Below are 21,911 nucleotides of genomic sequence, written 5' to 3' on the forward strand. Positions count from 1 at the left end.
TTCCTGCTGCTCTCTATCCCTGCAGCCTGGGCAGCCCATGCTGAGCAGGGTTTGGAAGCAGCCTCAGGCCTCTGCTCTGCCAAATTTATTTTAGTAACTATGTGTTTGCATTTTAAAGGCCTTTACGAAAAATTCCTTTCCTTAAAGTGGTGGAGGCCTCGTGGGGGCTGGAGCAGCCTCTGCCAGTAGGCAGCAGAGGGGTCTCACACTGAAGGCTTTCAGTGGTGGTAGGAGGAAGATCTCTGGTTCCTTGGGGATAGTTGTCCTTGCAGGAAGAATGGGGAAACATCCTTGCCTGACATCCCTTGCTAACAGAGACAAGCTAATAAAGGAGCCTCATTTTTAAAAGGTGCTGTAGGACCATAACAAATTGCTGGTGAATTTAAGACAATTATTTCAGTCAGTTGCTTGGGGCCGAATGAGCTCCTTAATATTCCTGCCTGTGAATTTTCCTTTGTGTGCGTGTGGCAGCTGTCTCTCTGCTTTGGTGTTGCCTGCTTGTTGCATTAATGTGGGAGTTACAAAGGGTTCTTCTTTTTTCAGGCACCATCCCTGTCCTTTGCAGGATCCCTGGGAGAGATCCTGACATCACCCCATAAAGGAGAGCCTTGTGAACATGCCAGCCTCTTCTCCTGCCTGTGGGGTCCAGCAGAGCAGTGGGTACAGGGTTGTGGGCTTACCCCAGTAACTCTTGCCCTCTTTCTCCCCCGCAGGGGTCCCAGGCAGTGATTACATCAACGCCAATTACATCGATGGCTATCGGAAGCAGAATGCCTACATTGCCACACAGGGACCGCTGCCAGAAACCCTCAGCGACTTCTGGAGGATGGTGTGGGAACAGAGAACAGCAACTATAGTCATGATGACCAGGCTGGAGGAGAAGTCCAGGGTACAGTGTGTGCTTTCTCTCTTTTCTGGAGCTGTTGGGGGGAAGAAAGGAGGAATGGGAGCGCTTCACAGCAATAAGGCATAAGGGCACCCAGTGAGGGGCAGCTCCAGTGATGTGCCTCACTGCTTCATACAGCCCAGCAACAAATGCCTCGTAAGCATATCCCTGTGGGGCAAAAGGGTGGCAAAACCTCCTGTTGCTGGCCTGCTCATTTAGCTCTATTTTGCCTGCATATCTGCATGTGTACCCATCCTTTCGTACCCACATCACTCGCATCGAAGGGGGAAAGGAAAGCTCTGAGATGGAAGGTGTGTACCACCCCAGAAGCTGAGAAGCTGCAATTGTTGGGTGGGACCAGCAGCATCCAGCAGCCTGACAGGGCCCTGGCATTTCTGGCAATGCAGGGGAATGGCTGACAGGGTCTCATTGCAATAACAAGACTGATTTGTGCCTTGTCCAATGACAACATGTATAAATTATCAGCTTACACTGCCAGGATTAGATATTCTGATGTAATAAACGCAAAGCTGCTTGCAAACCACGGGGAAGGCATGAGCTGGAGAAGGAGTGGGAGCCCTCACTGCAGATGATACAGCTTTCGTGACAGAGGTTCTTAGCCCCTGAAGCAGGAGTTTGTGAGCTGTGACCAAGTGCTCCTGCACCCAGATTCACCCTTTGGGCAAAGCCTGCCCAAGGATGAGGCAGCTTCTGCCTCTCATGATTCAGTTTGCTCCTAAAAGTAAAATTTTAGCAGTGAGCATTTGTACTAGCAGAATATTTTAGTGTTGCCATGCCAACAGCAGAAGGGGCTCGTGCACTCAAGCTGTGAAGCACTGATTATTTTTAGCCCAATAAGCTCATTCTTGAGAAGCAGAAATGGTCAAGTTTGGGTTTAGTTAAAACTTTTGCCTGCATGCTCTCCCTCCTTTTTCAAAGCTTTAGCACCGAAATGCTCGCAGGAGTGTCCCAGCCCACCCTGACTGGGAGGAAGTGGCTGGAACCACCAATCACCATGGCAAAACAGACCTGCTTTTCCTAATGTGTGAAAAACAGGCATTGTTGATGGGTTTCCTGGCATCTTCAAATGCCCTACAGCCTGTAGGGAAAAAGAGCATTCCTTGGAGATGAGCTGTCTCTAGAGATCCAGCCCCAGCTTTGCACTGTGCTTCCTGCTGCAGAGTCCTGGCTGTTCTGTCCAGTGGCCGCTGTCATCCACATGGGGTGACAGGGAAATGATTCTGACCTGCCCTGTGGCTCAGGGCTTGGCACACTCGGGGCTAAGCAAGATCAGAAGCTTCTGATCCACTGTGCTCTGCAGCTGAGGGTTATATGAGGACTTTTCTGTGCCTTCACATTTCAATAACAGAGCATATATTTGAAGAACAAGGAAAAGCCCTTCTGGGTTGCCAAATAAATCCATGCCTGGAATCTTGACTCACTTAACTTCTGGGCTTCTCAGTTACAGCAAGGCATTCCAAGGTGCGTGTTTCTTGAAGATAACAGGTTTCCTCTGACCCCAGAGGGACTCGTCTTTGCCTGAGATGTCTGTGCTGCTGAGCTATGTGTTATCTCCCCCCAGCACACCCCATCCTATCCTGCAGTATTTTGTTTGTCTGTCCCAAACACAGTCCATGTGATCAGGCTTTTGGTGACATTGAATCCTTGTGGGCAGGAGGCGACCAGAGCCCTCAGAGATTCTCAGGCAGCCTGCCTGATGGGGCAGACTGCCCAGGGGCTCCAGGCAGACCTGACCAGACCCAAACCCCTGCATTTGCTCCCTGGCACTGCCTGCCTAAGTCCTGCTGCCTCTTTGGCACATGCCCAGCCCTAATGAGAAGTGGGCAGTTTCTCTGGCACTGTGGGAGAGGCAGGTTGCCAGGAGAGGCAGTGGAGAAGCCTGGTCACTCCTGAGTTGAACGAGTGATCCACAGCAAAGACTTCTCTGGATGTGTTTGCTGTACCCTGTAGGTGTCTCAGGGCATTCCCTCACAGCAGGGTTCTGGTGGGGAGCTGCAATGTGGGCTTCCAGGAGATTATTTTCTCTGGTGGTTTTTGTTGTCTTTTTCAGCATCTTCCAAGCCAAGATTACTTTTAGCTACCTTCCTGCTCTGCTTTTCCTCGTGCCCTTTTGGTGAGGGCTAGAGCTCTCTTGGGAGCACACCTTTTAGGGACCAGTGAAGATCCTAATCCCAGTCATTGCCCATTGCTCCAAACTTTCAACATGAGTCACTGTTTTGCAGTTCATTCTGCTCCAGAGACTTCAAACTTCATCTGATGTAACCCCTTGGGTCCCTGCAGCACTGCTGCCTGCTGCTGCTCGTGCTGCTGTGGGACAGCACTGCTCCAGGCAGTCACATGGCATCACAGCATTACCCAAGGGTGACCTTGCTTGAGTCCCCTTGCCCAGGCGCTTTGGCACAGGCACAGGACTGTGTGTCCAGCTGCAGAGCCCGGGGTGGGCAGCAGGGCCTCATGGAGAGCTGCCTGCTGCAGAGCAGGCTCTGCTGCCTTTCCAGGCGAGCTCCCCAGGTCACCCTCAGCACTGCTGTGATAAGCCAACCAGGACCAGCAGCAGCTTGGCAGCCCTGTGGGGGTGACACTGCTTTAAAGGATTCCTGAGCTGCAGAGGGGAAAAAAAATCTTTAAAGAGCATCAGCTTTTATGGTCTGCAATTTTAGCTGGCTTGATGGTCTAAATCATCCTCCCTTTTTCATGTTTTCACAAAGTGAGAAGCACATAAAGGATAGAAATGGCTGGATTGTGCAATTTAGCTGCCTTCAAAGCTTTACAATCAGTTTCAGAATCATTTGGTGGCAGTTCAGAAACACACATTGTAGATTAGCTTTCCCCAAGCTGCGAGTGTGGTGTGTCCCTGCTGGGCTGTGTTGCCAGGAGAGAGGTATTAAAGCAGGATTTCTCCTACCCTGGGCTATCCCCTAGAGCCTGGTAGAGCCAAGTCTCCCACAGCAGTGCTGTGGGTTGTTCTGTTCTAGCCCAGAGCACCAAGCAGCCTTCTCTGGAGTGTGATCTCCCCTGACATTTCATGTCCTCGGGAGGGGGTGTTAAGAGGCTGGTGCTCAAGGGCCCTGGGGAAGAGAAGCCTGGCAGCCACACGATGCTCCAGCCCTTTTGCTGACAGCAGTGCCATCTGGAGCTTGTGAGCAGGGCTGGGGGCAGAGCACAGCTCTCAAGCTGAAGAGACGTGCCCGGCTGCTCTTGGGCTCAGGGCATCAAAGGGGAGGAACAGGAGCCACTCAGCAAAGCTGCAATAAATGGCTGTTCAGGACATTACTGTGCTCCTTAAGTTAATGAGAAACAAGCACTGCCAGAAGAAAACATCTCTTATCTGCTTTAGTGCCACAGTGCATCGGCTTCAGCATAAAATTTACAGAGCTTGAAAATGGGGCATAAACATTATGGGTAAATTTGGCAGAAAATGTGACTGACTCTTATCTGGTCATGAATAAATAATTTTCAATTACCAGCGCAGGCATTGCTATTATCCCACACAGGGAACTCCTCTGAAGTTTGTTTTGTGCTCGAGTACACAGCCCTGCAGCATGTGGGTGGCAGGAGGGGACTGGGTGTCCCTTGAGGTGTAGGCTCAGGCGCAGGAACAGGCTGTGCTGTTCCCCTGAAACATCCCCTGCAGACCACAGCAAGCAGCTGCCCCCAGCATTTGCAGGATGCCATGCTGCTCTCCTCTCCCTTAGAGAGGGTCACATCGTCCCCAAGCCAGGCCAGACAAACTCAGACCTCATGGAGACAGCCTGCAGGTGGCACCCACTCATGAGGATGGGATCAGTTTAGCTGTGAAATAATGTTTGTGACCTCCCAGTTGCTGGTGCTGCAGCCAGTCAGCATCAAATGCTCTGTGCCAAGTGAGGAAGAGGAATCCTGAGATTATTGCAGGGCCTGCCATGTTGCCACAGATCCAAGGCAGCACAGCAGCCCAAGCAGCAGGGGACCCTGGGCAGGAGGCAGCAGAGCTGTTCTGCTTGCAGAGGCACCTGCAGTACCCCATTAGGCAGCCTTGCTCCAGGCACTTCTGCCAGGGCAGGCCTTACTGTGAGCAGAACCCAAAAAGCAGGGAGAGGTGCATCCCTCTGACTCCAGGTTGCTGCACTCCAGAGTGCAGGATGAGGGCTCTCAGCTCTGACAAGCCCCACCCTGCTGCAAGTAGTTTCAATTAAAAGGCAGAACTTCATTGATTCCTAATTAAGCTTATTGTTTCCCTTCCCACGCATTGCCATGTAAACACATTCTGCTCATAATTAAGTTTACTATTCCTTGACAAGCACAGATGATCTTCCATTCACTCCTCTCTCCTCGGGTGGGAAACCATTTTCACTGTGGTGCACATGGGTGGGAATGAAGTCTTCCTCCTGTCAGCCAGGCACTGTGGCTCTGCAGGGTGGGGGAGCCAGGTACCAGATGAAACAGGGATGCTGAGGGTGCCAATTAAATAGGGAGCTTGGGGCTTCACAGAAAAAAAAAGAAATGAGGAGTAGTTTGAAAACACTGAGCTGTGAAGAGGAGGAGGAGGAGAGCAGCAGCATGTGAGCAGGGAGGGATGTGCAGGGAGGTGAAGGGGGCAGAGGGATGGGCCCCTGGGGATGTGTTTGGCTGTCTGCCAAGAGGAATGCAACAAAAGCTGTGACCAGTAGCTCAAAGCACCCTGACTGCAGAGTTGGAAAGGGGTGATAAGGATGATGCAAGGCAGGAGGTTTCTAGGGAGCAGCAGTGTTTTCATGATGGGACAGTGCTGCCTGCAGGAGGGGGCTGAAGGGATAGTTTGGCCACAGTCTGTGTCTTCTTGCAGAGGGAGAACAAGATGTGTCTGTGTCTAAGCTGCCATCTGTTCCTTGCAGAGCCATTTTGAAACACCTGGGAGAGGTAGAATTTCAGGGATGTTTCCTGCCACAGGGGCACATTGGTGTTGCTTGGTGATGCTCAATGCACTCAAGCCTGCAGCAGGGCAGAGAGGGTGGACACAGCATCCAGGCTGGAGCCCTGGCATGGGCTGTGTCCCACCTCTCTCGAGGGTGGTTTGCTGCCCAAGGCCATGCTGGCAGGGCACCCTGGGAGACTTTGGATGTTATGGGAAAGGTAATGCCTGTTGCTGTGTACTGTGCTGGACTCAGCTCTGTCCTGCCACAGCTGTGGGTCAAGGACGCCAAGCTGGCGTAGCTGGGAGCTGGTGGGGATACAGACTGCATCTCATTCACCTCAGCTGCCCTTTGAGTAGAGCAGTGCCCACAGAAACCACCATTTCCTCCTCCCTGCTGCACTAGCTCTTCTCCCATCATCCCACAGATGCCCATCTCACCAAACAGGAGGCAGAGAAGTACTACAGCAGGCACAAACCACTGCTAGGAATTGCTGCTCACTGTCTTGGTATCTGGTGTTGCTCTTGTTGTTCTTATGTGGTGGCCTGGCCCCCTTTGCCACTTCCACTGAGGGCTCCAGGGGAAAAGGAAAATCCCTCTTTTAATGAGTAGCCACTCACTGAGATCAGCTCAGTTGGTCAGAGCATGGTGCTAATAACATCGAGATTGGTTCAATTCCCATATGGGCCATTCACTTGAGAGTTGGACTAGATAATCCTTGTAGGTCAGTTTAGCTCAGAATATGCTTGTGATTCTGAGTCTTATGGAAAGGGGTCCAGCGGGTGCTGCCTTTTTGCTGGGGATTGGGACACTCTGGGGGAAGGAAATCTGGATTTTAGAGCCACACACACACACAATGACTTGTTTCTGTCTTTACCCTTTGAAGGGCAGAGCCCTGTTCCTCATCCCAGATGCCCCAGCCAGCAGCCAATCACTGACCCATTTTCCTCACCTCCCTGTAGGTAAAGTGTGACCAGTACTGGCCGAGCCGGGGTACAGAAACCTATGGGATGATCCAGGTGGTCCTGCTGGATACGGTGGAGCTGGCGACCTACACCGTGCGCACCTTCGCGCTGTACAAGGTATGGGACTGGCTGCTGCTGCTGCTGCTGCTGCTGCTGCTTCATGTATTGCAGAGAGGCCTCCCAATGCTGCAGGGTGCTCCATGGCCCACAGGCATGCTCCAATGCCCCAGGCTGCACCTGGCTTGGCCAGGCATGAGCCATGTCTCTCAGATGGGCTGCAGTAGGAGATCAGGTGCAGGTTGTGCATTTGGCTACCACTGGACTCTGGCCAGGATAATTGATGCTCTTCTGTGTGCTTTCTGTGGTGGGCCCCAGAGCAGGGTGCTCTTGCCTCTGGTGAGTGTACAGGTAGCAGCTGTCCTTCCATTAGAGGGGCAACATGGGAAGCAGTGAATTTTTATCACTCCTGTCACTAATAATGCAAATGGAGGGGCTGTTTTTGACATGAGCATAAACCCTTCTCTCCTGCCTGCTGCTTTCCTCATTAGTGTTTGGAAATCCCTGGGGGCAGTGCCAGGAGCAGTGTCAATGCAGACAGGCTTTGCAGCAAGTGCTTCTGTGCATGACAGAGTCTGGGCCAGGAGCCCAGTGCTCAGGGGGACACACTCATGCCCCAGGAAGGCCCCAGCAACCACACAGCCATTCCTACCACTTGCTGCATAGACCGCTCAGCCAAGCCCAGAGAGAAGCAGGGCAGTCTGCAGTCACAGGCTGATCACCCTGCCCAGGGACACCATGAGGCAGAGGAGCAGGGAGGGAGCTGGCTGCTGTAGCCCTTCCGTGCCCAATGCCCATTTTCCCTGAACATGCAGGGAGTATGCAGGTAGTGAACCTGTGCTGTGCAGAAAAGAGTCTTTCAGCTTCCCTGCAGTCTGTTCCACTCCTGCAGAGATGCTCTGTTGTCTGTAAAACTGCCTTTCTACAGAGCATCTGTATGTATAGGAGCTTTGCAATAAACCTGTGTTTTTCCTCCAAATTTTCACTGGTGAAAGCCTAGTACATGCATCATCACACAGAACTTTGCGTGCCTGTGACTGTTGTCCTATCAGTGGGTTCCTGCACTGGGATGAGATGTTCTCATGCAAAACAAATCCTCTTTGTCTTTGACAGAATGGCTCCAATGAGAAGACAGAGCTGCGGCAGTTCCAGTTCATGGCTTGGCCTGACCACGGGGTGCCAGAATACCCCACCCCAATCCTCGCTTTCCTGAGGCGGGTCAAGGCCTGTAACCCGACAGATGCTGGGCCCATGGTTGTGCACTGCAGGTAGGACTGTGTGTTTGTCTTCTGGCTGCAGGAGCTTTAACCTGTCTGAAAGTGGAGTCTCCCCTTCTTGTGAGAAAGGTTTCATCGTAGCATAACCTGCACTGCATGCTTGGGCTGGCAGCAGAACAGGCTCAGCAGTGGTAATGCAATGGTGGCATTTCTGTTGCTACTGCTGTATCAGATTAAACAGCACTGCTATATGGAGAGCCTTAGAAAACACATTTTCCTGCAAAACTGCAAGTGCCATTTAAAAATTAAATTATCTGTGCCCAGTGTAAGTGGGTGGTACCTTCAGATGCACATCACTGACAGAACTGCATGCAGTGACCTCTAGGAACATTCATATGAAGTATTTACAGCCATACTCTTTCACAGGGTAGAAAGGCAGCTCTGAAGGCAAAATATTAGTCTACTAAGGCTCAGCATCTTACCCAGCCAAGATTTATTTGTAGCAGCCAAGAGGGGACTGTTACTGAGCAAACCACTCCATCATTGCTGTTTCAGCATACGCCTTACCAGCAGTGTTTAATGCTCTTCTTTCATGCTCTGTTTCAGATGGTAGTGGGGTGTAATTAACACACAAACAAGCTGTATTAAAGCTTTGTTAAGGATATGACTTGCACCATAAATGAGGGAATGCCTAGCTCCCTACCTCTGTCTGTATTTGCATGTCACAACAGTGTATCTCCTGTTTTCAGGGTGCTCTCAGAGTGAGTAGCTTGAGGTTTGCTACTGCCTGTCCCAACAGCTGTGGAGAGGCATTTGGTGCTTGAGGAAGGTCTCAGTACAGTCGTGCATAACCTCAGCTTTCTGCTTTCCCTCTCAGGCTGGCCATGCTCGTTTCATGTGTGAGGAAACAGTGACCCAGGTTAGGGGGCAAGCAGGCTGGAAATTACTGACTTCACTGGTGCTAGGGCCCAGCCTGCTCTTCATGTCTTCTGACTACACACACACGTGTGTGTGTCACTCTCCTGCCTGTTAAGCACATTTCTCCTTCCCTTGTGGAGGGGCTGCCAGCCACCACAGGGATCAGCAGGGTGACACCATGTCCTTTCCACTCCAGCAGTGAAAGGGGGACAGCAGAAAGGCTGAGGAGCCTCTCACATTCTCCAGTGATTCTCTCCCTCCCTCCTCCTGTCACTTCTTGTTTGGAGCTTCACTCACAGAGAGCAACCTTTACTCCTCTGTTGTGCCCTAAGTCTGGGTGATCTCTGAAGCACTGTTGGAGCTTGTATGACATCCCTAGGAGACGGTGTCATCTCAGACCGTGTGCTTTGCTCCTGCAGTGCTGGTGTGGGCCGAACTGGCTGCTTCATTGTCATCGACGCCATGCTGGAGCGGATGAAGCACGAGAAGACCGTGGACATCTACGGCCACGTGACGTGCATGCGCTCCCAGCGCAACTACATGGTGCAGACAGAGGACCAGTACATCTTCATCCACGAGGCCTTGCTGGAGGCCGCCACGTGCGGCAACACGGAGGTGCCCGCGCGCAACCTCTTCGCCCACATCCAGAAGCTGACCCAGGTGCCACCAGGCGAGAGCGTCACTGCAATGGAGCTGGAATTCAAGGTTGGTGGCGCAGCCCCAGCACCCCACTTCTTTAGTGCCCTGTCTCTGCCCGCAGAGCTCCGCAGGCTGCTCATCCAGGGGTTGGGAGAGGTGGGCTATGGATCATTACAGACAGTTATTCTTTTGTGTGTTTCTAAAGCAGGTAGGCAGTGATTTAAAATACATTTGAATTGTAAAGCTTGTGTCGGCCGTGGTCCCCCCTGGATTGGCAGCTTCTGGGGATGATATAAAAGGCAGATGGGTGTGCAGTTCCCAGCAGCACATTCTGCTCTAGGTTCACTGTGCGGCAGGAGCTGCATCTGAAATCAGATGCATATCATGTTAGTGATAATTGATGTTACTGTGAACAACTTGTCTGGAAACAGCTCCAATTTAAATATGTGAGACATTTCTGGTCTCATTTCTTCACTGCTAAGCTCTGTAATCTTTTAACCACCTCAACACCAAGCCTCACCATCTAGAATTGGTGAAGGCAGTGTTTTAAGGCACACCATTTTTAAGAAGCCAAGTCCACATTTTTCTGCCTGTATCTGTATATGCCAACTGCAGATATTTATTACAGCCTTGAGCTGAAGTGAGCTCAGTTAAGTGCCCATATTCTCAGATGAGGTGCATTAGTCCAGTGAACTCTTGCAGGGGAATATAGCTCATGCAGGGAGGCAGCAGACCATGCAGGCTGTGAAATGAACTGCAGCAGTACACCCTCACCCTGGGGATTCCCTCCAAGTGACAAAGGAGCAGGAGAGGCAAAATATTGACTTTCCATGTAAACTGGGAATAGTTGAGAAGCTCTGTCCTGTGGTTATCAGAGCTGCTGGTATCCTGGGGTTGGAACAGTAAAACATGCTGCCTGAGTATCTCATGGTGACACTCCTCAGGAGAGCCACAGAATTGTGCTCAACTCAAGCAATTCTGTTGTAAGAAAGACAAAATTTTACTTTTCTTCCATTTCTCCAAAGGTGTCTTGAGAACAGTAGTGAAATTGCCCCTCTCTGTGCCCTGGCAGTGTCCACTGCATGGGAAACCCTGGGGAGCAGGATATGGGAGGGCCTCCCATGGCTGCACTGCTCCCCAGAAAGCAACCCTGTCCCCCTGCAGAGAGCCTCTCCTGAGGTCAACCTGCCACTCATAGAGAGAAGGATGGTTCTGGAGATGCTGGAGGCAGTCTTTTGGGGAAGGAAATCAAACAAAAAAAAAAGAAGCTGGGGGAAGGAAGAGTGACTACTGTTTGAATCTGCCAGCAGATCTAAGTAACACATTTACCATGACTCCAGGTTATGGGACTCAAAGAGAGCCATAAAATGTCTCACAGTAACCCAAAATATATCTTCTTTACCTAAAACTGTCACAATTCTCACATTTTCTTGGGTTCTTTTGGGGTGAGAAGTAAATAACGAGACATTGTTGGAAGAGGAAAAGCTTTGCTTCCCTGCCACCACCAAGCATACATCCCTGGCTCAGAGAGGTACAAAGCTTCTTGGCTCTGTGTGTGTCAGAGAGCTGCTCTGGGTCTCCCCTACACTACATGACTGCTGCCAGGATCCCGGTTCTGCCCTCAGACTGTTGCATCCCCAGCAGGGATCTGATGTGTCTCCTCCTCTTTCAGCTGCTGGCCAATTCTAAAGCACATACCTCACGTTTCATCAGTGCCAACCTCCCTTGCAACAAATTCAAGAACCGCCTCGTGAACATCATGCCGTATGAGCTGACAAGAGTCTGCCTGCAGCCCATCCGCGGCGTCGAGGGCTCTGACTACATCAATGCCAGCTTCATAGATGGCTACAGGTAAGGATTACCTTGGGTGACTGTGCCAGCTTGGCCTGCCTGCTTGCCTTCTCTTTCCCAAGGACTGGTCCTGACCGCCTGGGGTGGGCTGGGGACCACTTTGTTGCATTTTATCTATTTCCATCTTCTCAGACACTGCAGTGTGTGTAGTTACAATATGTGAAGACTGCCTGTGAGTGAGTGCTGCCAGGCTGGCTTGTGTTGCTGTAGACAGATGTCCACATGGCTGGAGTGGCAGTCTGTGTTGGCTCCTGTGGAGGTTTTATGGGATATGCTGGTAGGCATCCCTTGGCTTGTGTTTTATATCTACAGTACCTAACTCAAACCTGCCTCCCCGCTGTAGCAGCTAGAGTTAGGAGTGTGCTTCCACTGAACGGCTGATCCAGGCAGCAGCTCAAGGCTTGTTCCATGTCTTCATTTTAGGAGGAGTCTGGATCCTCAGGCAGGGCTGGTGCTGGACACTGGGAAGTCCATCACCACGTTACTCTCTCCAGGACACAGTTTAGAAAGCACAAATTAAGATCTAGTGGGGCAGTAATGCTTAAGTTTTTTGTATCTGTCTGCTGACATCTCATTCTCAGTTGCTAAATGCCAGGGGAGAAGAATAACCCAGTGGCCACATCCCCTTCCCAAGCAACCCCTAGACAATAATCCAAACCAAATCACAATTATGCACATAAAAGGCCTGTTCCTGTCATCTGTCTGTGCACCATCACTGTAAGGTCATCCCTCATGCTGATGGTCATGCACCATCATCAGTGCTGGAGTGGGGGATGCAATGATAGATGTGGCACATGTCCCTGCCAACTTGGCTTTGCCCACCTGCCTCTTTTGGACTGGTAACCTCCCAGATGCAAAAGGCACTGCCAAAGGGAACAAATGTGGGTGCAGCCAGGCCAGCAGCTCTGTGCTCTGTTGCTGCTCCAGCAGCTGAGCCCAGCAAGAGTTCCCAGGGAGAAGGGCTACGTGGAGGCAAGAGTGGACAAGGAGCAAAAGGGGAGCAGCAACCCTGGGAGCATCCCAACCCTGGGAAACTGAAGCAAGCCACGTTCCCTCAGGGTGGGACAGAGTAATGGGGAGGGATGAAGGGGCTAGAGAAAAGCTGCCACAGAGCAGAGGGAGCCTTCACTACCTCCTGGGTGTGTGGCACAGAGCCACAAACCACCAGTCATTAAGGCCACTGCCTGGCTGCAGCCTGAGTCTGACAGATGGACTGCAGCCCCTGTCCTGGCTCCAGAGCTGATGGAGAGCAACACTGGCTTTGCCTCCTGGTGATGCTATGGAGGGAGGGAGAGGGCTGCCATCACAGCAGGTGGTACCATTTCATGTGCTACTAACCCCATCCCCAAGTTCTGTTATCTCTTCCCATCCCTTCCTTTGAACCATCATTCTTCTAGTTATCTAAAGAAATCAGTTGGCCCAAGGTCCTGCAGATATCACTGATGCTGCATCTTTAGTAGCTTTTACACATCGTTCTGCATCCCCATTCCCTGTTTTTTACTATGGGTTATAAATCCACCTTGAAGCAGCCCCTGTCTGCATCCCGCATGTTACAGCTGCCCTGCAGCACGTTCATTAATTTAGCACCATTAAAAATAGCACCAGTAGAGGGATGAAGGCAGGATGGAAGAAGCCAGCCCTGGTCCCATGGGCTCCAGCGCCCCGCAGTGGTGGAGCCAGCCCGGGCTCTGCTGTGCCAGGCTGAGAGCTCAGAGCGCCACAGTACCAGCATGCCAGAGCTGAGTCCAAAGCACCGTGTTGGCTTTCTTCAGGTTGGAGGCTGGTCTGGGGCAGGTCGCACAGAAAATTAGGAAAGGTGTTCTGGTTGGCAGTGGAACCAAAAACAAATTCTGAAGCTTTAGAAAAGCAGACAAAACTGTTATCATGGTTTCCACACTGCCCTCATTTATTGTCTGGAGTGTGTAATCCAGGTGACCTGCTTCAGCTGCTGTGTTTTCTCATGCAATGGGAGGGATGGCGGGTACTGCAGAAAGTAAAAGGAACACAGAGATGCTGCTGGGATCGTCCCCAAGCACAGTCTCTCCTTCCAGCCCAGATGGGTGCTGTCAGCCTGCTGGTGGGGGCCTGGGTGCCAAGAGGGCTCTCAGTGCAACAGCAGCACTGGAGACAAGAAGCAGCAAGCGGCAGGGCTGGGGACACCGTCACCCCAGCAAGGACTAAGAGCTTTTCTGGGTCCTCCAAGTTGTGCTCACTGTGTCTGTGGAGACCACTTAGAAAAGTGCTGGACCAGCTCACCTCTCTCCCAGAGCCCATGGCTCATCCTACAGCTGGCTTGTCATACTTGCTCCCGGGTACCATGGGCCCTGCCTCCAGCCCACCAGGCCCCCAAAGCAGCTGCTGCCCATCTCTGAGGAGCTGCTCTGAGCACCATTTTTTTTGTCACAGGCAGCAGAAGGCCTACATCGCCACGCAGGGACCACTGGCCGAGACCACAGAGGATTTCTGGCGGATGCTCTGGGAGCACGACTCCACCATCGTGGTGATGTTGACAAAGCTGCGTGAGATGGGCCGGGTACGAGTCCTGCTGTGGGGACAAGGGGGCTCTGGGGCTGCTGTCTGTGGGCACACACTCTTGGCTCACCCCAGTCTGTGTTTGGCACCACTCGCTCTGGGTGAGCCCCCACTGTCTGGTGGCTGACCCTGTGGCCCCACAACCACATAGGCACCCAGGCAGCGGGAGGGAGGAGCAGCAGCTTGTCAGTTCTAGTGTCTTACCCTGCTCCTCATCCACAGGAGAAGTGCCATCAGTACTGGCCTGCAGAGCGCTCTGCCCGGTACCAGTACTTCGTAGTGGACCCCATGGCAGAGTACAACATGCCACAGTACATCCTCCGGGAGTTCAAGGTGACGGATGCCAGGGTGAGTGCATCTGCTGGCTCCCCAGCTCCTCTGCCTCTCATGCCTCTGCCCTACCCAGGCCAGTCAAGGGAGTATGCAACAGCTCCTGGAGAAACAGGAAAGCAAAAGCTGCCTTGCACTGCAGGCAAAAAGGGCTGCTGCCCACCAACTACTGCTCCCCTCTCCACAGGTTCTTGCCCTGCCAGCTGTATCAGCCCCATGAACAGCTCAGGGATCCCTGTCAGCACCAGACCCTGCCTTGCCTGTGCTGCTCATTTGAGCAAGCATTTAACACAGGTCCCCCTGCACCTGGAGTCTGTGTGCAGCATCTGACCAGGTACAGGGCCCCTGTGTTACAGTAAACATGGTTCTAGTATGGAGCTGGGCCCCAAACACTGACCCAATGGACCCTGTAGGGGCCCAAAGGCCTGCTCAGCTAAGCTACCCTGGGGTGAACATGAGAGAACAGAGACAGGTCCCAAACATGCAGCAGACTATGTGCCTGGGCTCACCTGTGGCCTCTGCACCTCTCACCTGGCCTGGTTCAGGGGGTCTAAGAGCAGATCAGAGCACCAGTGCTGAGGGGAGTTAGATCAGGCCCTCACCGATGGTTCACATCCAACACCCCTCTCCCTGCAGGACGGCCAGTCACGGACCATCCGCCAGTTCCAGTTCACAGACTGGCCTGAACAGGGAGTGCCAAAGACAGGAGAGGGCTTCATTGACTTCATTGGGCAGGTGCACAAGACCAAGGAGCAGTTTGGGCAGGATGGGCCCATCACAGTGCACTGCAGGTAAGGACTGCAGCCTTGCCCCAGTGAGCAGGTCCCTGTGCTCCAGGAGCAGCTTGCATCGCTCCTAGGAGCTCTGCAGAGCCTTTCTGAGGCTGGCAGGACTCACAGTGGCCCCTCTTGCTCCCTGTGCAGTGCCGGGGTTGGGCGCACGGGCGTGTTCATCACACTCAGCATTGTGCTGGAGAGGATGCGCTACGAGGGCGTGGTGGACATGTTCCAGATGGTGAAGACCTTGCGGACGCAGCGGCCGGCCATGGTGCAGACAGAGGTGAGCTCCCCTCCTGTGCTTGGCAGTGGAGATCTGTGGGAGAAGGGAGGGCCCTGATGTCTCTGGATGTTGGACCCTGCAGCCCACTGTCCTTGTGTCCCCACTGCTCATGTTTCCCTCGTTGGTGCCTTGCAGGACCAGTACCAGCTGTGCTACAGAGCCGCACTGGAGTACCTTGGCAGCTTCGACCACTATGCAACGTAACAGTGCTTTCCTCCAGTCGCGGTGGGGATGTCTAGGAGTGGAGACGGGTCCCTGTGAGCCAGAGCCGCCCATTCCTCAGTCCTTCTGTACAGGTGGAGGTACTGCCCAGGCCGCAGACCTCCACGCCAACCAGTTCTGACCACGGCATTTAGGAACTTAGCCCCAGCGCCAAATGAGGGAATCCGACTCCAAAAGCATTTCCAGTCTCTGGCTGAATTTCTGCTCATGTGCATCTCTCACCCTCTCTCATGCCGACTGCATTTCACAGCAAGGCTTTAGGTGGGTGGAATGGGATCTTTTTTTTAAACATGTAAAATAGTTACTAGTGGTTTTTATAATCTTCTCTCTCTTTATTTTTTATTTTTTGCAAGTCTTAATGTTTTGCCCAAGCAGAACTGGACCCGCCAAACCTTTGGGAGTTGGGTTTTGTTTTTTTTAATTTCCTTTTGCTTTTACATTTTTTACTGCCCTGTGTTTATTTCAGCCCAGTCACTGCTGGTTCTGCCCATTTTAGTGCAGCTTCCTTGGTAATTCGCAGCAGCTGGCTTGTGGTTCCTGCCCATCTACATTCCCCATAGGCTTTTTAATCCTCTGTAGAATATGAAATTTCATGGAACTGGACCTAAGCTACCAATTATTTTTTTAGTCTTCTCCTCCCCCCCATTATTTCCTTAGTAGGTTTGGGTTTGGGAGGGCATATGGGGTCGCTGGAGAAGCGTCCCTTTGTCAGCTGGAAACTGTTCAGTCCTATTACAATACGTGTTCAACCAATCCAGTGACCGTGTGTATTGGCAGATCCTGATATGACGTGAGTTGTCGTCGCCTTGTTTGTGAGAGACCCAAAATCCTGGGCTCCAGACATTGGAACCTCTTTTTGTGTGTCTTGCTGGAAAGGGGGCAGGAGTAGCAAGGGGGTCCCACAGTTCCCCGGGGAGGGGATGGAAAGAGCAAGACACGGCCCTTTGTGTTAACCCCACGGTTCTGTGCGTGCAAGCGCCATCCTGTCACCTCTCACCAGTGGAGTGCGTCAGAGCATTGACAAAGGCAAGGAGCACAAGCCCAGCTGATCCACAGCAGAGCTGGACCATCTCGCTTTGGAAGCAGGGTACTGCAGGGAAGGGGAGGGGAGTACACATGGCTTCAGAGGTTGGGTGTATCTATAATTTCTGCTATCCTGCAAATGTTAAGAGTCACTAGAATATTGTACTTTCCGCTACTTCAGGATGTTCTAATGAACCAATGTGGCAAGACTACTGGACTTAATTTAATGGTACTATATATTAATACTCCTTATTATATCACGCTTGCACTAAAGATGGGGAGTGAGCAGCCCTCTTTTGAGTGCATTGAGTTATGAATAAAGGTGGTGGAAGGGTATCTAATTGTATTATCACATGTATTCCGAATGTTAAGAATCCAAGCTACGTTGAAATCAGCAATCCAGGGTTGGTAATGTTGGAGGACACATTCATTTTTACCTTGTGGATGCATAGTGCTGTAGGGGTCACTGTTGTATACAGTCTGTTTTCTATTTGTTAATAAAAAAAATCTACAGCATCATTGCATAATTCTTGATGTTAATAAATTTGAATAATTGGGTTTCATACAAGCTGGCTTTCCTGTGTGTTTCTTTTGCAATGAGGAGAGGCCATAGAACCCTTTGGCAGTGGGTGCACTCCTCAGCCCTTGGCAGGTAAGTTCTTTCCCATGGGTATGTCCCAGCCATGAGTGCGCTGCACTTTCTGCAGGGACCCTGTGCCTGCAGGGAGCTTGGAAACCTTCTGTGGCAATTCCCTTTGTGCATGTATGTGCTCACCTCCTGCCCACCTGCAGTTGTAGGGGAGTGCATTGACTGGTTGGACATGCAGGAAAGAGAGGGGTCAGTGGTGATGGCTTTGGTGGCAATAGCAGTTGTTGGCACCCTCCTGGATGTTGCAGCAAAGCTGCTCTGTAGTACTGAGCACAGTTGTATATTCAGTTAGTGCTCAGCAGTAAAGCTGTCACACAGCTCCTGACTTCAGAGCAGCACCCGTTTGTTCAGATGTGAAACCTGCCCAGGCTGGCAGCCCTGCCTGCTCTGTGTGGAGAGCCCAGGCCAGCCCTGTCCATGTGTGCACTGCAAAGCCAAAATGTCAGCCCCTGGAGAGATCAGCACCTGAATACAGCACAGGTGTGTGAGGGGAAACCACTGCAAGGGGCAGAACCACATGGACCAGGGCCCTGGGGTATTTCCATCCTTTCCCAGGGAGCCAAATCTGCCCTGGCCAGCATGTCCACGATGGGTGGGAGTGCATGGTGGTCAGATGAGCTTTTCCCTAGTGTGGCTATGGGCATCATAGTGATTCCTCAGTGACTGCTGGAGCTCAGTCACACATAGCATGACTGAGCTTGGTACTGACATTCCTGAGCCGCACTGTTCAGCTTTTCCCAGCTAGAAAGGATTGACCACAGCTGGTTTTGGGTTTTTTGGCCTCATTTTTTTTGTATCAGCCTGAGACTTTTCCCACCCTCTGGTATCAGTACCACACTGAGCTCCAGATCTGAAGGAATGGTGTGGAGATGGGGCTGTAAGACACTTTAGTTTCTTGTGTTTGGAGTCTCAAACAGACCAACCATATTTGCACTAAACAGTGGTGCTGGGATATTACTGGCCAGACCAGCTCCTGGGTAGGTGCCAGATGCAGGAATGTTTTCCCCTTGCCTGGCTCATTGTTCCTACACTGCTTCACTACCGAGTGGCCTGAGGGGCTGTTGGGCAGCCTCACTGGGGATGCAGATCCAAGGGCAAAGCAAGCTCCTGCACTTGCGAGGCAGCACATGTGTGCAGGTGTGTGTGGGCACGTGCCAGTGTTGCTGGCAGTGGGATGATTGTCATCGCTGTGGGGGCCCAGGATGGCAGAGTGGCAAGTGAACCCCTGCTCACACACGGGTGTGTCTGGGGAGGAAGGGCACCATGCTCAGTGCTGGCAGCCAGCCAGCTGGGAGATGGGCAGTGAACACCTGCCTGTGCTGCAGCAACAGTGCTCAGGCTGTGCTGCCAAACTACAGGTGGTGACAATGCCTCTGCCACTCACTGAGCACTCACCAGGACTGCCACACAAGCAGCACAGAGCTTTAGTCCATGTACAGCCTTGAATGCAGAGATTCTCACCAAAAGTTGCCAGAACACTTACAGATATGCACACATGCATGGACCTTCTTTCTCCTCATCCAGGAACACTTTGGACTTCATTCCCCACCTGTGGGCTTGTCTGTGGACTGAGTAGAAGCAGAAGGAGGCAGAGAAAGGATGAAGAACTTCAGCATGGAATGCACAAAGAATAACATGAGTGAGCCCAGGCCTCAGAGAGAAGGCTATTGCTGGTAGCCACATGGCCAAAGCCTCATGCTGACCTCACAGACCAGGAAAGGCTCAGTGCACAAACTGTGAGGATGTGCCACCTTGGCAAGGGGACAAGCTCCCAGAGGTCAGCAAAAACAGTTGCTGCTCTGACAGCTTTTCTCCAGCCCCTTTTGTCCACTCCTGGCTGCTCACACAAAGCCAACACTTCTCCAAAAGGAATGGACTCATATAATTTTAAAAACACTTATTCTTTGAACATTTATTTTCCATTGTTTCTATGTATCTCACAAAATAAAAGGGGAACAAAAACAAAACATGGTGTATGGTGGATCAACAGCAATGCCAGCCTGATCTGCCCCCTGAGCCAGCACCACAGCTTGTGGCACACTGCAGGCAGAGCCACCCTGCTTCCTCCCACAGCTTGGTACTAACATTCCTGAGCCGCACTGCTCAGCTTTTCCCAGCTAGAAAGGATTGACCACCACTGGCTTTTTTTTTTTGGCCTCATTTTCTTTGGTATCAGCCTGAGACTTTTCCCACCCTCTGGTATTAGTACCATACTGAGCTCCAGATCTGAAGGAATGGTCTGGAGATGGTGCTGTAAAATACTTTAGCTTCTTGTGTTTGGAGTCTCAGACCAATCATATTTGCACTAAGCAATGGAGCTGAGATATTACTGCTGCCTTTTTTTTTCCCGTGGTGAAAATTTTCCATTCTTTAGTTATACCAGGTAGCCCCAATGCAGCCTCAGATAAGCAGCTCTGTAAAGGCCACAGTTTGGCAGGTGGGACAGCAGCTAAATGGCAGCCAGTCAAGGGTGAATTTCTGGGCACTGAGGTGCCCTTCTGCTCTTTCATATTTTTTATGCCTACTATTGATGCTTGTAGCAGGAGCTGTGCAGGCACTGCTCAAGCTTGGCTTGCCTCCTAGTGATATGAACTCACAGGATCATAGAGTGGTTTGGGTTAGAAAAGACCTTTAAAGATCAGCTACTCCAAATAACATCCTGACCAAGCACTATCCCTTCAGGATTCCATTGCTTTAAATTTTGTTTTTCAAAGGCAAAATACTTGTTAAATAAGGAAAAATAAATAGCTGTAACACTGAAAAAATCTGAGCAAACTCTGCACAGTAGCTTGGCAACTCCTTCCCCCACAGTCCTCGAATTTCTTGTCCTCAGCAACATTGCCACTTTCATTTGTAACATTTCCTAGTTGAGAGTGAATTTTTTTTTTCCCTCTTTTTTTCTTTTTTTCCTGTTTGACCTGGTTCATTTCTGAGGGCAGGAATAATACTGATCCTTCCAATTAAAAGCTCATTGTTGCCCTTTTGCTAGTTATAATAAGCAATCTCAGTCCCCAGTAACAATTACACGTTATATTCCATGCCTACACGTTTCTGCTCACAGGAACATTTTGCCACTTGTCATCTTGAAAAGGCTGACTCATGTCTCCTGAGGGCAGCAGGGCAAGGGAGGTGATTCTGCCCCTCTACTTCGTTCTTTTGAGACCCCACCTGGAGCTCTGTGTCCAGCTCTGGGGTCCCAAACACAGGAATAACACAGACCTGCTGGAGCAGCTCCAGAGGAGGTCACAAAGATGCTCAGAGGGCTAGAGCACCCCTCCTGTGAGGACAGGCTGAGAGAGCCAGGGTTGTTCAGCCTGGAAAAGTGAAGGCTCCAGGGAGACCTTACACAATTTCCTGTGCCTAAAGAGAGAATTGGAGCAGGGCTTTCCACAAGGGCCTGTAGTGATAGGACAAGGGAGAATGGCTTTGAACTCAAAAGAGGTCAGGATTAGATTAGATGTAAGGAAGAAACTCTTCCCTACAAGGGTGGTGAGGCACTGAAACAGATTGCCCAGAGAACTTACAGATGCCTCATCTCTGGAAATGTTCCAGGCAAGGTTGGATGGGACTTTGAGCAACCTGGTCTAGTGGAAGGTGTCCCTGTCCAGTGCAGGAGGTGTGAAACAAGATAATCTTCAAGGTCTCTTCCAACTCAAATCATTCTGTGATTCTATGATAATAGAAAGTTGGTGTTTCTTGACTAAAGGATGACAAATGTAGCTGCCACCAGAAAGGCCAGAAATGCAATTTGTTTCAAACTGTTACCTGACAGTTGTCTGACTTTTTATAGGAGGCTGTGTGTCGTGCCTGTTGCTGCTGTAATCCACTTTGGGGGTTTGGTCTGTATATACCTGGCAATTCAAGATCTGAGCAGGTCAGAGAGGCAGCAGACACGGAAAACCTTGGAGTGGTGTTTTATCGGGCCTTTCGGGGCTGCTGCCCGCCTGTAGCATGACAGCAAAGGAAACAGGTATTAGGAAAAACAGTGAACTTAGGGTTTTATTTAGGCATGAGGGAACATGTATGGTCTCTGAGGATAGCGATGAGCTTTTTCAGGCGGGTTGTGGGCTTACTTTCAAGGTTGCTCACTGGCACTTGGAGATTTAGAATGCGTTTAGCACAGTAGAGTGTGAAAATCGCAGCCAGTCCAAGCCAAAGAGAGGTGAGTGTACCTAGGCAGGCTGTGTTAAGCACTCGGCCCTGTACACACTCAAAGGCATCCGCTGCTAACGCTGTACTGCCAGATCCCAGTCCCTGACACAAACGGTGTTGGATCATTGGCAGCACCCGCCGGCTGCAGCGGCTTTTCCTCGGTTCTGGACGGCCGGACGGTGCTGGCCGAGCGCCCTGGCGTGGGCCGGGCCTGGTGCTGCTCCAGCTTCAGTCTGCGTTCGCTGCCAGACGTTTGCAAAGTATCAAATTCTACTCCGGCTTTGTTTACACGCGGAAGCTGTAGGAGTATGATTAGCGGGGCTCGTGGGCTCGGCTGGCAGGTGCCTGTTGGGTGTCACCGCTCCGCGCTCGAAACTCACCCGCTCGCTGCAGCACCCATGTACCCGGGGTTAGCGTCCACCTCGCGCGGGACCGGGATCAGTTTCACCCGGCGACACTGCCCGGGGCCCGGAGGCGGAGAGCGGGCGGGGATGCGGAAAGGAAGCGGGCGGGCTGCGG

At 51.6% G+C, this 21,911-nt stretch overlaps 1 protein-coding gene across 13 annotated transcripts in view; it reads left to right on the forward strand.

Moving 5' to 3' along the window:
- PTPRF (protein tyrosine phosphatase receptor type F) overlaps positions 1 to 17,159 on the forward strand; it is a 286,072-nt gene extending 268,913 nt beyond the window's left edge. For all 13 annotated transcript variants that reach the window (XM_031058681.1, XM_031058684.1, XM_031058686.1 and 10 more), the window contains 10 exons: positions 714 to 889; positions 6,741 to 6,860; positions 7,914 to 8,068; positions 9,355 to 9,640; positions 11,247 to 11,425; positions 13,832 to 13,958; positions 14,180 to 14,305; positions 14,924 to 15,078; positions 15,211 to 15,346; positions 15,482 to 17,159. In XM_031058681.1, coding sequence (XP_030914541.1) covers positions 714 to 889; positions 6,741 to 6,860; positions 7,914 to 8,068; positions 9,355 to 9,640; positions 11,247 to 11,425; positions 13,832 to 13,958; positions 14,180 to 14,305; positions 14,924 to 15,078; positions 15,211 to 15,346; positions 15,482 to 15,550 — 1,529 coding nt within the window. In that variant the 3' untranslated portion in view covers positions 15,551 to 17,159. The remainder of the gene's footprint in view (positions 1 to 713; positions 890 to 6,740; positions 6,861 to 7,913; positions 8,069 to 9,354; positions 9,641 to 11,246; positions 11,426 to 13,831; positions 13,959 to 14,179; positions 14,306 to 14,923; positions 15,079 to 15,210; positions 15,347 to 15,481) is intronic.
- The last annotated feature ends 4,752 nt before the right edge of the window (positions 17,160 to 21,911 follow it).

Source organism: Geospiza fortis, unplaced genomic scaffold, assembly GCF_000277835.1.
Source record: "Geospiza fortis unplaced genomic scaffold, GeoFor_1.0 scaffold333, whole genome shotgun sequence".
Taxonomy (NCBI): Eukaryota; Metazoa; Chordata; class Aves; order Passeriformes; family Thraupidae; genus Geospiza; species Geospiza fortis.